This window comes from Thalassophryne amazonica, chromosome 3 (assembly GCF_902500255.1).
Source record: "Thalassophryne amazonica chromosome 3, fThaAma1.1, whole genome shotgun sequence".
Classification (NCBI taxonomy): Eukaryota; Metazoa; Chordata; class Actinopteri; order Batrachoidiformes; family Batrachoididae; genus Thalassophryne; species Thalassophryne amazonica.
Window position 1 is genome coordinate 70,384,646 of NC_047105.1, and position 17,451 is coordinate 70,402,096.

The 17,451-nt window shown below is 40.3% G+C and overlaps 1 protein-coding gene across 1 annotated transcript in view; it reads right to left on the bottom strand.

Moving 5' to 3' along the window:
• Positions 1 to 17,239, bottom strand: part of LOC117506996 (activin receptor type-1B-like) — a 34,558-nt gene extending 17,319 nt beyond the window's left edge. Inside the window, exons 1-2 of the mRNA XM_034166674.1 lie at positions 17,067 to 17,239; positions 715 to 957 (exon numbers count right to left, since the gene is read on the bottom strand). Of these exons, the coding sequence (XP_034022565.1) occupies positions 715 to 957; positions 17,067 to 17,157 (334 nt within the window). The 5' untranslated portion in view covers positions 17,158 to 17,239. The remainder of the gene's footprint in view (positions 1 to 714; positions 958 to 17,066) is intronic.
• Positions 17,240 to 17,451: the final 212 nt, after the last annotated feature.

Consider the following 17,451-nt stretch of genomic DNA (forward strand, 5'->3'; position numbering starts at 1 on the left):
TTATATTTATATTTAATTGTATGCTTCGAAACACTGAACCATTTCAACACAATTACTTCATATTGATTCAGTGGTTCAAAAGTTTTGGTTTCTCCATCATTAGAAGTTGTGTTACCGCTCATTGGGTGACTTACTTCCGAACCAAGTCCAAATAATGGATGTTGCACCGGTCTTTTTCACCAAGTCCTCTGTTCTACTTTCAGCCATATTTAATCAAAATGACAATTATGCAGTTGATTGCAGCTCGTAGCAGCTCGCAGCTCTAACTTACGCAGGTTGCAAGTAGACTGCGTCATCAACATGCATTATCATCTTCTTCTATGGTGTTGTAACAGCAGCCAGCATCCTTATCGTTGCATTGCTGCCACAGTAGAGAAGCCTGAATCTTCGACTGGACTGGGTTGCTTGACGCGAGGATATCGAGGAAGATTCAAGCTTCTCTATTATGGAAACCACCTGGACAACTGAGAGCCTTCACAGAAACATTGCTGCCACCTTCAGTCCATTAACAAGCATTGCTTCAATAGTGCAATAGAATTAAAATCTGGATCATTGCCCAATTTTGTACTGTTTCTATTGCCCACTACTAAGAGCAGTTGAAATGACTTCCTATTATCCCTGTGATCTATAAAACATACTTTCTGTGTATGAATCTACACTTTGTATTTGGAATTTGCTATACAGCAACCGTGTTTGTGTTCTGTAATCACTTACCAGAGGGCACTTTGAGGTCAATGCTGTTGCAGTAGTCAGTGTAGCAGCAGTGGACGTTGAGGAAACCCTCCGCACTGAGGCAGTAGAATGGGTGTCCAGGTGGTATGAGGTTGTCCCGTGTAATGCAAGTACGGATGTGCTGCCTTTGGCCATCTATGAAGGACGTGGCAGCCATGCATGCTCCATCAGTCTCACACAGGAAACCTGTCTTCTCACATTGCCAAGTGCAGTTGCACCAAAGAGCTACAGTACAAAAACAAGATGATAAGAAGTGGAAGTTTCCATATTTATACTGTTTGAGCTTACATTTACTGATAAAGCAGTCAGTCAAAAGTATTAAACTGATAGTGGAACAGAGGTGAAAAAGATGTTCACTTCTGTCAGGAACCTCAACAATTAGTACACAAAGGTTTGTCGGTAGATTATGCTGAATGAAAACAGATGTGGAGACATTTGATAGGATTAATGTAAAGGCCCAGTCACACGGCACTTAACAAAGGGTGACGAGGCCCTGACGAAACAAGAAATCTGGACTTTCGTTGACTGTCGTTGACAATGTTTAACCTTCGCGCAGCCTCGTTCCTGCAGCTGGCGCTACATCAGTATGTTTAAACTGTTGAAAAATTTGAACGAAGGGCAACGAAAACCTCAATTCGTCTGTCTAATTTTGCTGTCGTTCTTGAAGTTTTTTAATCGTTTGTTTAGTTTTTCTCACGTTATTGTTTAATTTGACTTCGTTGGAGCAGCTGAATGTTTTCACACAGCGCAGAAGCCGGTTTGTGAGCGCAGAAGCTGCTGCTGCTTCACGTACCGTTGGAAATTACAGGACAAACTCAGCCTGCTTGCTTGGATTTTTTTTTTTATCTGTGTGGGGGGGAGCAGCTTCAATGGGCTCAGGCACCTTACATAGGCAAGAATTAATCTTTAGTGTGGCTATAATTAATTATTTTGCCACAAACTGTTGAATTTGAAACAACAAAAACGTTGTGTAATTTCCGACGGTACATGAATGCAGCATCTGCGGCAGCAGGAGCTGCTGCGTGCGCTTATTATTTTGTAATAAATATAACAATATGAGTGTAGGAATGACAATCCAGTCCTTCTGTACATGTGGCAACAGGTAGATGAATCAAAATGATTATATAAAGAACTGTTCTGGAAGACAGAATTCACAGAATGATCAGTGATCAGCTGGTGGAATAACCGCACGCACTGATTAATTTACTGCTCTGATATATTCAATCATCTTTACACTTATATTTATTCTCCCTTTTGACAGTTTTCTGTTATAAATAAATAAATAAATAAATATGGCTTAGAACTTAATACAGTGATACAGCAGTGACCACAGGACACTTTTTTTCTTTTTTTTTTTAATTGGAGGAAGACGGAGCGCGCATCGTGTCGACAGACAGTGTGGATTCTGATAATGATGGAGATGATCCCTCTTTTGTTCTGGACGAGGAACCAGAGCAGGTGGGCCACCATGCGTACAGATCTTCACAGCTTCTGTTTGCAGTTTCTCCTGGACTCAGGCCCTATGAGCTCTGTCCCAGCGCTGAGTCCTGAAACGCAGAGATGCAGACACACACTTTCGTCCCTTTTGCGCTCTTGCTTCGCAGACTGTTCGGTGATAAAGCTCTTTCGTCCACCTTTTCTCAACGAATTGTGACGTTTTTTACTTTTCCCCTTCCTTCAGGAATCGTCGTGTGACTGGGCCATAACCTTTTTTGTGGGGAGGAATATATTGTTCTTACCAAATAGAAACACAATTCTTCAATTAAAAAATATGTAATATGTAGCATAGTTCTGTGTGTATGTGTATGTTCTACAAGCACAGGGTCATCACAGCAGATTTGGTATTGTTGTGTATGTTCATCTGGCATAAGAAATATGCCTGATGCTCTTCCTGATGTAACTCTAGATGCACAAGCAGAATGGTCAGGGTGTGCGTTCAGACAAAGACCTTCTTGCTCGGAGGCCAGAGTGCTAAATGCTGGACCACTGTGGTGCTCTAGTATGTAACATAGCATCCCTTAAATTTGGGGATAAAGATTCAGAGCTCTACATTTGCCCACAATGGAAGTCTCTTGTTAATTTTATTAAGCCTTGAATATACCCCATGGCTGCTCAAAAACAGGCAAAAGAACATAACAAGGAAGTGACGTGACACAGTGAAACCATGTAATCAAATCAATCATTCAAAGATACCTACAGTATTACTCTGTTATACAAGTTCCTGTTCATGTTAGGGTAACCACATCTGATCATCCGTTTCCATCTCCTCCTGTCCTCTACATCTTCCACTTGCATATCGTCCCTCACAACAACCATAAGCCTCCTCTTTAACCTTCTCTGCCAGCTCCATCCTCAGTATTCTTTTCTTACTGTACCCCGAGTCCATCCTCTCCAGTTCTGGCTCCTGCTTTTTTACCATCGCTTCTAAGCCACACGACATAGCAGATCTCACTACCGCCTCACACCAGTCTTGTAAACTTTCTTTTTCACTGTTGCAGACATCCTTCCTTCAAAAATCACTTCTACCACTCTACAAGGATTCTACCCTGTTTCCAGTCTTTTCTTCACATCTAACCTACACTCCACTCCACTTGAACAGTTGACTCCAAGTACTTAAATACATCTTTTTTCAGCTTTTGCAACATTCTGCCTAGGGGTGTGGGAAAAGAAAAAAAATCGATTCACGTCCGAATTGCGATTCTTATTTATTACGATTCTGAATCGATCCAAAATGTCCAAGAATCGATTTTTAAAAAAGCATTTTTTTTTTAAAAATTTTCTTGCTTACTCGCTGCATGTACTGTTTGTCAGGCAACGGCTTCCGTACTACAGCGTCCCCGCGAGGGAGGTGGTCCGGCGTGCTTCAGACACTCGTGAGCTGCAGAGTTCAGTGGCTGTAGCTTAGCATGGGGGACGAAGAGCTAATTCAGCCAGCACCGTCTTTGCTGAAGGCAAATGTTTGGGCGCATTTTGGATTTTATTATTTGCTGCGTAAGAAGGAGCTTGATATGACTTATGCAGTGTGCAAAATCTGCAAAATCAAAGTCAAGTACTTCGGAAACACTTCAACTCTGCAAGCCCACATGCTACGCTATGACCCGGAGCTAAAAGGAGCGGAGCAGCAGTCTCTGCCGACTACTGACCAGTGCTTCTCTAAACTGCCAGCCAACTCCGAACGCGCAAAGCAGATAAGTAAATTTACATCTAGAATCACTTGATTAACCTTGTAAAGCTGCATTTTCTTAAACATAAACATTTTTAAGTAATATAACTATTTCTCAGAGCTCTTTGAATCGAAAATCGATTCTGAATCGAATCGTCACCCCAAGAATCGGAATCGAATTGAATCGTGACTTGTTGAACGATTCACATCCCTAATTCTGCCATGCTCCCTGCCATTCACATATAGACCCTTTCTTGAAGAGTAGAAGTAAGTCCTATACAGGCCCTGAGGCATGTTGGTGCTTGTGTTTATCACCAGATTCCATAGTGCAAAGCAGATGGGAGTCTATGACTCCCCTTATATGGGAAGCGAGGCCAACATAGATTACTTGCACAGCCAAGTTCAGTACCCATTTACAGCTGGGTGTACTGACACAATGCAGATTAGGTGTCTTGTCCAATGACACATGCAAGTAGCACAAATGGGATTAAAACCCAGGTCTACATACTAACAGACAAGCTCCTTATTCACTGAGCTACCTGAAATATCTTGTCTTTCTCCTGTCTTTTTCATTCACATTCTCTCCACTGCATACCTCCACCCCTTCCAGCTCACTACAACTAATGTTAGTTAATATACATATTTTTAAATTGATTATTTCTATATAAATAGCTGCATATTATGTCATGATTGCATGTTCTGAACAAATATTAAGTACCACCGTATAGATTTTGATTCTGCATCACATTTCACCAATTTTTATACTTCTGGCCAAACGTGAACAACTTTCTGAATTTTTGTGAAATATCTGCCCATAAGATTCCTGTGTAGTAACAGCAGGAAGTAAACAGGACAAAACCATTAATGGATATGATGAGTTAATAGGTCAGTAAAACTATATATGTTTAAAAATACAGACTTGAATTCAGACTAATTACATAAAAGACATATCCTGCAAAGAAGAAAAGTACAGGCACAAAGGTGTGACAGAGGTAAAGACTCAGAAAGGTTCTGAGTGCGTTGAGATGGAAAGCAGGGTGGAGGGGTAAAGTCGAGGTATTTCGCAATCCAGATTAAATGACTAACTGGGACTGTCTGAAGAAACGGGAGGGAGAGAGAGAGAGAGAGAGAGAGAGAGAATTTGAGAAATGTTTTTCAAAAACAGACTTGATGTGATATTACAGCAATGCAGAAAAAGCCCAGACAGAATTCAAAGTAAAAAATACCCCACAAATTACCAGTTGATCTTTGCTGTCATCTATGTCAAACTGGGGAAAGATAGTGTGTATGCATTATGACATTCTGAAAGACTGACTCATACAGAGTCAACACCTACGTAGCTGGTGCTGCCTATCGAAGGAAATGAAAACCTGCCAACATAAAAGGGAAACAAGGAAGATAAATCATGACTAAATGTGAAATAAGACAGTCGCTTCTAGGGTTGGGTATCGAGAACCGCTTCTTTTCAGGTATCGTTAAGAAAGGATTCGATCCACCGATATCAATAGTCTTTTTGCTTAATGATTCCCTTATCGGTCCTTCAGAGCGGCCGTTGTTTTTGAAGGTGTTTGTCGGGAAAATGAGCATTTCTCTACGTTGATTACAGACCCTGCAGTGGCTCTGTAATCAACCGCTTCTGCAGCGCAACCCCAGTTTGAAGCTTGAACCACTGAAGCAGTATTTCGATCCGCTGCTCAGTTGGTTCTTTGATTTGCTGCTCTTCAGAAGCGGCAACTCCGCTTCTTAACCCCTCTCAAAAGCCATTAAAATATGTCAATCGTGAGTCACTTTTATGTGGATTAAAGTCACTAACTGGGACTCTTGTCTTGTTGCAGTCAAGAAACGAGAATCATCCTCCGTTCTGTTCGCACAGCTCCAAACACTGCGCGGCTCTCTGCTGAGACATAGTCCGGTCAGAATTAATAACTTCAAAGCGAATCGCTGCTTTAAATAAAATGACACCTCTTTCCAAACGTTGTAACACAAACAATAAACTACAATCGACTAAAATGTTTTTTCCTCCCAAAATGAGACGTCCTGCATTCTTTATGAATTACATCCTGACGTGCAGCGCAGCCAGCTGCAAGAGCTCAGCTCAGATGTATGGAAAGACATTCATGCCAATAATGACTGAAAGGAAAAACTACAGATTTTGTTCATTTCTATTTATGTCCAGAGATCAAGGATCCACCATGTAGAGTTTATTTATGTCCAGAGTTTAAGGATCCACTGACAATTTCATATTTATTTACTTTAAGACTCAATAAAATGCTATTGACATAGAAAACCTGTAAAGCCTACTTTTAGTACACAGAAAATTCACAAGAGGTATCGATAAGGGAACTGATAAGGAATTGGATCAATAAGCAGAATCGATAATGGTATCGATATCAATATCGATAAAATCTTATCAATACCCATCCCTAGTCGCATCCAGGTTCCATTGCTACAAAAGTCAACTGTGGAGGAGGATGTTCCAACATACAGTGAACAGATTTAAAACATAGACAATACACAGGTGAAGGTTGAAGACTTCTAAAACCAGATTAAGAAACATATACATACCTGACATCATTAACAAATGATGTCAGGATGAAGCACTCAGAGGCCACAAAAATGGACACAGAGACGACTTGTGACCTTGCCAGAAAGATGTGTTGGCATTGATTAATAGTCTCTGGTCTCCTCCCCTCCTGGGATAGTGATGAGGCATTTAGCAGGCTGATCGTTAAAATAGGTGGCTGGTGCAATTTTGTAGACAGCAAGGCTTTAGCTTTATTGATAACTGGCCTTTGTTCTGGGGCTGCCGTGGCTTGCTGATCCCGGAAGGCCTCCACCCTACTGGGGAAGGTGCCGCCATCTTGTCTGCAAACATAGATAGAGCTCTACAGGGAGGGTAACATTAGGAATTTACAGCAGGCCACAGAGCAGGTGATTAGAGACCCTGCAAGGCTTATGACAAATGTGGGTGTGGAATCCATTAGTTTAGCAGGGAAATTAGTGTAGAAAATCCACTATGGTGATAATGCAGTTTATCTGCCAGGGAGGGAATTTCAACAAGTTGAGACTGTGGCCTGCTTCCGTAGACGTGTCCATAAAAATCATAGAGGGATATGTTTTGCAAATTTAATACCCATTACTACATTGGATGACAGGCATTGACATTAAGCTTTTTAGTGTACTTGTCCATAGGGCAAGTAACCCTGGCAGTTTACTTGTCCTATAGGAATAGTTGGTTGTCCGAACAACCCGTGAGTGAGATTCAAATGAAATATTTATCACATCTACTTTGCTCTGACTTGTCACTTAATAAAAACCTGTCATACTTCTTTTGTTTGTAAGTACTTTAACTTTAATATTCCAACACAAGAATTGCAGCTGAAATAGAAAAATCTTTACATTTCAACATTTTCTGAGACTGAGATTCAAATTAAATATTTATCACATCTACTTTCCTTCTTTTAGTTTTTAGGCTTTAATATTCTGCAGTTTTATTTCAGAAGATGTGGCAACAGAGAGAGTACATCTGTGGTAATACAGGGAGACACTTATCCAAATAAAAAACAACTTCACTAAAAGACACAAAACATAAATAATGCATGGCCTGTGGTCTTATGGTTTTCAAATTGTGGTGGTGATGGACATGTAATGATCCTGACATTAACTTTGTCTTCTATTTCTGTAGCTGCATACTGTATGAAACCAACATATTTCATGTATTGAAATATGTTGGTATTGTATTGAGGTCAGCTTTAGTTTTATTTATTTTTTTGTTAATATATATCCATTCCTACATTTGAGGCCTACAGCATTTTCCAAGAAAAAAAGGTTGGGACAGGGCAGTTTATTGTTAATGGAAGAATTAGTTAATAATATTTACAGCCAGTTTTCTTTGGAAATGTCAGAGGATGAATACATGAACATTTCCAACTCACTGAATATTTCTTAGACTTCATTTATATCAATCATTAAGAAATACAAACAGTGTGGTACTTTATGGTAAATCTGTATCAGGTAGGCATTTGTCAAAACTAAATGTCCATGCTGGAAGAAGACAAATGAGAGAAGCCACCAAGACACAACTTTGGAAGAATGTTTTGGCTTCTGTGGGTGTGAGTGGAGAAACTGGGAATATAACAACATTTTTATTTTATCTTCATTTTACATACAGTCCCTACTTTTTTTTTAATTTGTGGTTGTTTCTGTTCCATTTCTGAAATTAAAGAACTGCTATAAGGAAAAGTGTTAACATTTTGATGTTTTTAAAAACTTTTTAGTAGAACAAACACAAAAACCAAACTCTTATAAAGAAGGAAAAAATACACAAACGTGCAGGAAAAACTGAACAATGCAGACTGATTTAACTCTGGATTTTTTGAAAATAATAAGCAGTAACTTACTTTGAAATAAATGAAACTCAGAACTGCAGCCTAATAATTTTGAAAAATAAAAGTCAGCAGCTTGTATTTTTATTCAGACTAGAGTTCATTTCCACTTTAATTCTCCTCCTCAGTCATGTTTTGTGCTTGAACATAAAACAACTACATTAAGTCATCTAAAATAAATATCTTTGTAAAATAACAGCCTGTTAAAGTTCAGTGTTCTCAGCTGCTTTATGTGATTTCTGCTTCTGAACATCACTGCAGAGTTTCTCCACATCACTTTTTTTTAATCACGTGTGTGTGTGATTTTTATTCTGTTCATTCATATATTCTCATTTTAAGGAATTTTGACCAATTTATTTCATCTCATAATTTCAGTATAACTGTCACCGACACGTGCACACGGTGTGAACAGGACGTACCGTCAGAACAGTCCAGAGCAAAATAAAGACAGCACCACCGTTTAGTTTGTGCTGTTTTTCCCACTCTGCTCAGCGCACACACCACCCCCCTCCCCGCAGCCAGCCGACACACACACACACACACACACACACACACACACACACACACACACACACACACACACACACACACACACACACACACACACACACACACACACACACCGATCGGACCCAGTCCTAATTTTAGACGGCTTTAAGCAAAGCCGCCCGCTATTTTTTCGGCGTCTTTTTTGAAAATTGACCGCTCAAATGACAGCAGGACAGCTCGCTGCCGAAAACCTTTGTTCTCGCTCCCGTCTGCTCCTGTGAATTTTTAATCCCGTACCGTCCCAATCACGTGATAAATAGCAAAGTTGACTCCCATCCCTTGGGAATCCCACGGGTCACAGGATTCCCGTGGGATTCCCAAAAAATGTCAGTCTCTACTACGAACACACACACTCCATACAGTGGTCTCGTGTACACATTGTTATCATATTTTCCGACTGTCCGCTGCATGGAGAGTGGCGGGAAAAACCGAAGACACTTTCTCGTGAGGTGTGAGACAAGACGTAAATAAGAAAACAAAAAGGAGGCGGTCAGGTTTTTTTTTCCGAGCGATGAAAATAAAGAATGTGAACGCTTTAAACCAAAAAAAAAAAAAAAAAAAAAAAAAAGTCAAATCATTAATCATGCCAAATCATTGTCCAATGGACAATGATTTGGAGCTATTGCTTGTCTGATCACATTTTACACTTGTCCTGGACAATCAGACAAGCGTTAATGTCGATGCCTGGATGATGTTGAAACGGAGGATGGCCCAGTGGTTATTCCAGCAATAGCAAAGATTTCATGTCTGCTACCTACAATGAGCGTGGAATGTCTCAAACCTAAACCTACCGCTAGACATCTTATATAGGCTAATCTGGAGCCACCCCTAAATCCAAACAGTTCAACTGTCAACCCCACTGACATCCTTAGTCTGGGTCTCATTAACATAAGATCACTATCATCAAAATCACTGTTGATTAATGATCTAAAACAGCTGTCCTCCCCTTAAATGAGGCCTGCCCACCAGCATATACATTTAGTCACGTCCCTCCTGATGGGAAGCAATGCGGGGGTGTTGCTCTTATTTATAAATCTAGGTTTAGCTTATTAGCTGTTGGGGGTCACAAATATAACTCGTTTGAGCATCTGATTCTCCGCTCTGCTCAGGATATCACGCATTGCCAAGGTCAGAAGAATAAAAATCAGCCGTATTACTTTGTCACTGTATATAGGCCTCCTGGCCCATATTCTGAATTCTTAGATGAATTTGGTGCATTCATCTTTAACTTGTTAACTAGTGCAGATAACATTCTGATTATTGGTGACTTCAATGTTCATACAACCCCTGGCAAAAATTATGGAATCACCGGCCTCGGAGGATGTTCATTCAGTTGAGGAAAAAATTATGGAATCATGAAAAACAAAAGAAAGCTCCAACACATCACTAGTATTTTGTTGCACCACCTCTGGCTTTTGTAACAGCTTGCAGTCTCTGAGGCATGAACTTAATGAGTGACAAACAGTACTCTTCATCAATCTGACTCCAACTTTCTCTTCAGGCAGTCATCTTTATAAATCTCATTGGAACGGCACCAAACAAAAGTTCCAGCATCATCACCTTGCCCAATGCAGATTCGAGATTCATCACTGAATATGACTTTCATCCAGTCATCCACAGTCCACGATTGCTTTTCCTTAGCCCATTGTAACCTTGTTTTTTTCTGTTTAGGTGTTAATGTTGGCTTTCGTTTAGCTTTTCTGTATGTAAATCCCATTTCCTTTAGGCGGTTTCTTACAGTTCGGTCACAGACGTTGACTCCGGTTTCCTCCCATTCGTTCCTTATTTGTTTTGTTGTGCATTTCGATTTTTGAGACATATTGCTTTAAGTTTTCTGTCTTGACGCTTTGATGTCTTCCTTGGTCTACCAGTATGTTTGCCTTTAACAACCTTCCCATGTTGTTTGTATTTGGTCCAGAGTTTAGACACAGCTGACTGTGAACAACCAACATCTTTTGCAACATTGCGTGATGATTTACCCTCTTTTAAGAGTTTGATAATCCTCTCCTTTGTTTCAATTGACATCTCTTCACCACTGGGTGCAACAGCTCTCCAAGGTGTGATCACTCCTTTTTAGATGCAGACTAACGAGCAGGTATGATTTGATGCAGGTGTTAGTTTTGGGGATGGAGATTTACAGGGTGATTCCATAATTTATTCCTCAGAATTGAGTGATTCCATATTTTTTTCCCTCTGCTTGGTCTAAAAAAGTAACCGTTACTGACTGCCACAGTTTTTTTTCCTGATATCTTATAGTGTTTCTTAAAGCCAGAAAGTTGCCATTTGAAATGACTTTAGTTTTGTGTCATGTCTGTGATCTGCTTTTTTTTTCTACAAAATTAAACAACTGAATGAACATCCTCCGAGGCCGGTGATTCCATAATTATTGCCAGGGGTTGTATAAATAAGCAGTCTGATCCCCTCTGCAAATCATTTATGGAAATTGTGGATGCATGAGGATTTCGGCAATGCATTCAGGACTCGGCGCACATTAGTGGAAATACCCTGGATTTGGTTCTCGCACATGGTATCGCTGTCACGAATATTGACATCATGCCTCTTACATCAGTGGTGTCTGATCACTCATTAAGTTTACAGTTTCGCTGCCGTGTTTAGTGGAACAAAAACCTTATATAGCACTACGGCGATGCATCAACTCCTCAACTAAGACTGAACTTGAAGCTAGACTGCCTGATGTCTTAGCTTCACATATGGCAAATAGCCAATCAGTAGACAGACTTGTGGATAGTTTAAACTCAGTGCTCAAAACTACACTCAACATGATTGCGCCACCTGTGTTAAAACCATGCTCCCCCAAAACACAGTCACCTTGGTTCAATGATTACCTGAGTGACTATGGCTGATGCTGAGACCCTGATCCATGCATTTATCTCTTCTAGATTGGACTACTGCAATGTTTTATTTTCTGGTTTACCGCAGTCTAGCATTAGGGCTCTCCAACTGGTTCAAAATGCTGCAGCCAGACTTTTAACACAAAGCAGAAAGTTCAACCACATTACACCCATTTTGGCATCCCTTCACTGGCTTCCTGTCCCAGTGAGATCAGATTTTAAGGTTCTGCTACTAGTCTATAAAAATGTTCACCGACTGGCACCTCGCTGCTTAGCTGACCTAATTAAAACTTACGTACCGGCCCGGGCTTTGTGTTCTCAGGGTGCAGGACTACTTTGTGTCACTAGGGTGAATAAAAAGTCTGCGGGTCACAGAGCTTTCTCTTATCATGCCCCTGTTCTGTGGAATGATCTCCCTGCATCAATAAAACAGTCAGATTCTATGGAGACTTTCAAGTCCAGACTTAAGACGCACTTATTTTCCCTTTCGTATGGATAGCATACTGATATAGTTTTGTTTTACGCTTTTTACTGTTTAATTAATTTTATTAGGAAACAGGGCAGGCCGCGGCCTCAACTTCTCCTAAATTCTGGGTCTTTCAGTGAAGCTTAAGGCTAGTGGCTGGCGATCACCTTAGTATTTCCTGTTTTTCTTGTTTAATGCTGGCAAATTATACTGTATTTCTTGTCTTTCTGATACCTGATTCTGTTTTTTTTCCTCTCTGTTTAAAGTGCAGCTCCATCCAGAGATGGGAGTTGTATTTGTGCTGGAGACCCTTCTGTCCTGTGCACCAATAGCAGTTGCTGTATATTAATTTTGTGAATTGTTTCTGTGATTTGTTCTGTAATTTATGTCTGTAGCATGGCCCAAGCACCCCTTTGCGCCCGGTCTGCTTGAGGGTTCTTCCTCAGAGGGAGTTTTTCCTTACCACTGTTGCTCTGGGGGTTAGTAAGGTTAGACCTTACTTGTGTGAAGTGCCTTGAGGCAACTCTGTTGTGAGGTGACTCTATATAAATGAAAATGAATTGAAATTGAAAATATACATATACAACATTAATATACAGCATGACAATACTCTATAAAGAACAACTAATAAATTCTTTCAGCTTGTCCCCTTTGTTTCTTTTTGTGTTGTTTATTTTTACCCAAGGCCATCAAGTATGGCCATCGGGTATTGCGAAGTCCAGTCCTATTACTGTCAGAGTTTTCAAATTCACAGGGAACATTCTTGGGACACAGACTTTGGACAAGTTCAAAGACGGCTAACCTTGATGTATTTTAAGAGGTTAAAAAAAAAAAAAAAATCACATTCTGTTTCAATCTGTTTGGATTGTCTTTGAATGGCAGGGATAACAGCCAATCAGAGTAGAGCTGTACCCGCCAGTGCCTGGTCTCTCCAAAACCGCTTTGTTTGTATGTTTTTATACATGTTTCTCATATATTATGTAAAAGCTAACAAGAAAGAAACACTTCTAAAACTGAAAATGCTGTTTTTGGAATCTAATAACACCTCTGAACTTATTATTTCGTGGACACTAGCATGACGTCACCGGTTGGTAGCTAGCTGCAAAACCCAGTTTCGTTTATGTCTGGTCTTGTTATATATTATATAAAAGCTTGTGAGAAATAAACACTTCTAAAACTGAAAATGCTGTTTTTGTAATCTGACAACACCTCTGAAGTCATTTACAAGACATTTTGTGGACGTTAGCGTGCATGCTAACTTCCACTAACTCAAACTAACTTCCTATGGATTCAAATTTGTCTAATTAACACTTGAAAATGCACAGAGGGTGATCTAAAAATATTGCTTGATTGGCACAACTTCCGCTCTTGTCAAAAGCTCATGTACACACACGCAAGGCCTCTTGCAGATGTCGTTAAAATGTAAATATTGTTTTGATTTAGAGGGACTTTAGGGAACATGTACAAATTGTACATAACAGGATCTTAATAATTAATTTAAATAGCTGCAAATTATAAAGAACACAATGCTCATACGGCCGAGGGTATTTTGGCATTGCGTTACATTTTTGTTTTGCTCAGAATGCCATGTTACAATCCAATCCAATAATAATAATAATAATAACAACAATTCATTCATTTTCTATAGCCGCTTACTCCAATCAAGGGTCACGAGGAGCTTCAGCCGTGATACGGCAAGAGGCAGGGTACCTCCTGGACAGGATGCCGGTCTATCGCAGGGCCATATATAGACAGACTTGTCTATAAGCAAGTGTGAATATGTTTGTAAACACATTCACACTTGCATGCACACTTACGGTCAATTTAAAGTTTCCAATTTGCCTAACCTGCATGCCTTTGGAAGCAGGAGGAAGCCAGAGCACCCAGAGGGAATCCACGTGAACACGGAGCGAACACACAAACTCCACACAGAAAGGCTGATGTAGGAATTGATCCCATGACCTTCTTGCTGTGAGGTAACAGTGCTAACCACTAATCCACCGTGCTGCCCAATAATACTAATAACAACAACAACAAGGCCTTTGTTCCCATTATAAAATTAGTCACTATGGCTGTGGTGAGGGAGGATGTACAGTTGTTGGGTGTGACACAGGAAGATGCAGAGGACAGGGTGAGAAGAAAGTGGGTGATCTGCTGTGGCGACCCCTAATAGGAGCATCTTTTACATCTACAGCACAGGTGGCGCATAACTGCTTGTGTTGTTTTAATTCTAACAACATGTATTTACGTGCTGAAATGATTATCAGTCACTAGAATCTATTTTGACAAATATTTCAAACATTGGGCAGCCTCTCAAATCTGAGGACAGCAGCTGGAAAAGGCCAAGGGGACACCCATGTTTCATCTGGGTTGCAGCAAACAGATGGGTTACTTTGGAGAGGTGGGGATAGACCAGTTGTCTGCTTGGGTGGTTGCAATCCAAGAACCACGATGGTTCTGTAGTGTGGTTGATGCTGTGCTACACGCCATCAGTGCATGTGCACAGAACAGTTTTTCTCAGCTGGATTCCAAATGTCGATTCTAATTTCCTGAAGTGTGTTTTTAATTTAACAGTTCAGTCTAAATATACATCTATTTGCAAATTAGGTTTTTAAAAACCAAGCCCTTTGGTTGTCTGTGTAGAAGTACATCTAACTGGAAGGAGGCCCCAGGGAAGGCCCAGGACCTGCTGGAGGGATTATATTTCCACGCTGGTTTGGGAATGCCTTGGGATCCCAGAGAAAGACTTGACCAAGAATAGGGAAGTGTAGGACGAATTGCTTGGTCTAATGCCATCGCAATCAGGATCTGGATAAGCGGCAGAAAATGAATGAATGAACAACCAAGTACCAATCTAACACCTACTATATCTTCTTACCTTCAGGAGGAAACAGTTATACATTTAAGTTTTACTTCACCAAAAGAGATTAAGCTACATGCCCATGCTATTTCTTAGAGCCCGACTGATATATCGGCTGGCCGATATTATCGGCCGATATAAGCCCTTTTCAAAATACTCACTATCGGCTGAAATTTTGCTGATAGAACGCAGATAATTTCTCATAAACAGAACAGTTACTGAAATAATGTTTGTGTCGGCAATATAAAATGTCCTTACACCGTTTGTCCAGTAGATGGAGCTCTGACTCCATTCAAGTGAGAGCTGCTTACACTCCTGCTTAAATGTGGTTATCACCGGCCCCCGTAGTTCACCGTCATACTGCACTGATCGGCTGACAAAAGCATACAAGTAAGTTTATAAGGATGTTGTTTGTAATAACTTTGCAATTACATTCACCCCACATTTCTCCCGTTTCAGTTCAACTCAGTTTAACTCAGTTTATATAGTAATGTGTCAAATGTGCTTCATTGTGTCGTTCATGCTTTTTATTAAGCCCATGTTGTGTAGACCTTATTTCTAGCATGAAAACTTTCGTTTACTGCTAAGAGGTTGAAACATTCAGATTCACTGGTCGTCCGGAAGGGTTCTGGGAATTACTGCCATTCGCCATTAACCCTCTGGGGCCGACGATGGCTGGGACCAAGCTTTATTAAATTGTAAATAACTTGTAAATTGTATTTCAGCTTTTAGCTCATACCTTTTTTGTTAAGGGTCAAAAAAAGAACATTTTATTCATTTAAAAAAATAAGTAATAATAATAATAATATCGGCTGATTTATCGGCTATTGGCAAATCAGCCGATTTATCGATTATCTGCATTTTTTTCATCCAAATATCGTTATCAGCATCGGCCTCAAAAAATCCATATCGGGTGGGCTCTACTATTTCTGGTTTCTATGAACAGTGTTCATAAGGTACAGGTAAATGTCCTGCTTTTTCATTTGATATAGAAGAAGAGGATCATATTTAACGTGGGTAACCAACGAAAGCACGAAGCTTGTTTCCAGAAGGGCCCACGGCACGTGTCTCTCCCTCCTCCCCAGCACCGATGTTAAGAGTGCCAGTCGGGAGCGTGGCTGCGATCGGGAAGCGAACCCGAGTCGCTGGCGTCCCAGTCCAACGTGCAAGCTGTTACGCCACCACCTCCCTAACACATATAGACACTCAAAGCACTTTACAATGATGCGTCTGACTCACAAACACAATGATTATGTGTGTATGATCTGTGATGTGCTGCCATGCAAGGTACGCAACTACACATCGAGAGCAACCTGGAGTTTAAAGGCCTTGTTTAAGGTTAAGGGCACCTGAGTGATTTTCCTGTCAGATGGGGAACTGAACAGAGCATCCTCTTGTCACAAGCCATTTCTCTAACCTACAGGCCATCAGCTCCCCACAATTAGCTGAGTTAAGGTGAAATGGTGTTCTTCCAGCCAAAGGATCAGGAAGTCAAATCCTGATCGCTTTCGCACTTACATAACTGTAAGATGTTTCAAAGTGTCTGCCAAATATAGAAATGTAAAGGTAGGCTAGGGTAAGAATAACCAAATAGCCACTGTAAAGAAAAAAGCCCTTTTCAAAACAGACTTACCAGATACCATGGCTGATAGACTTCAGAAATCTTGACAGACACACAGAGTACTATTTTTTATTACTGCATACTGAATTATTGTCAGTTACAGGCTATGCAGATATATAAATAATCTACAACAAAAGAGTAAACGACAACACCAGACTAGCTAAGATAAAGCTAAATAATATTAACACTGTTCACACCAGAACAGTGCACCTTAGAACTAACTACTGTTCACCAAACAGGCTGTAGAGGCGAGGACAGACGGTAGAGTGAAGTTCACACCTTCAAAAATAAAATAACACCCAAGTCTAATATAAAACCTACAGCTGGCCTAATTTCAAATCGATTTGTACTGCTGCGAAGCAAGCTAACGTTAGCTAGCTTATCGCTACAGCTACATACTGATGCTGAAACAAAAACAAAACAATAAGTCACACTCACCCGCACAGGTTCTGTGAAGGACAGCCTGAGCAGCGACAGCTAACGAAATCCGTAAATTAGCCATGATCAAAACATTCCCGAAACATCGCATTAACACACGCACGCATATATAAGTGTTAGCTGAGGACAAATGTGATCAAGCGTGATGACAACTAACCAGTCTATTCACAAAGTCCACCACCAGGGAGCAGTACAGAGCATCTATCTATCTATCTATCTATCTATCTATCTATCTATCTATCTATCTATCTATCTATCTATCTATCTATCTATCTATCTATCTATCTATCTATCTATCTATCTATCTATCTATCTATCTATCTATCTATCTAAAATATTAATTGTGACCTTAAAGGTGTATTTGTATGATAATGCGTAATAACAA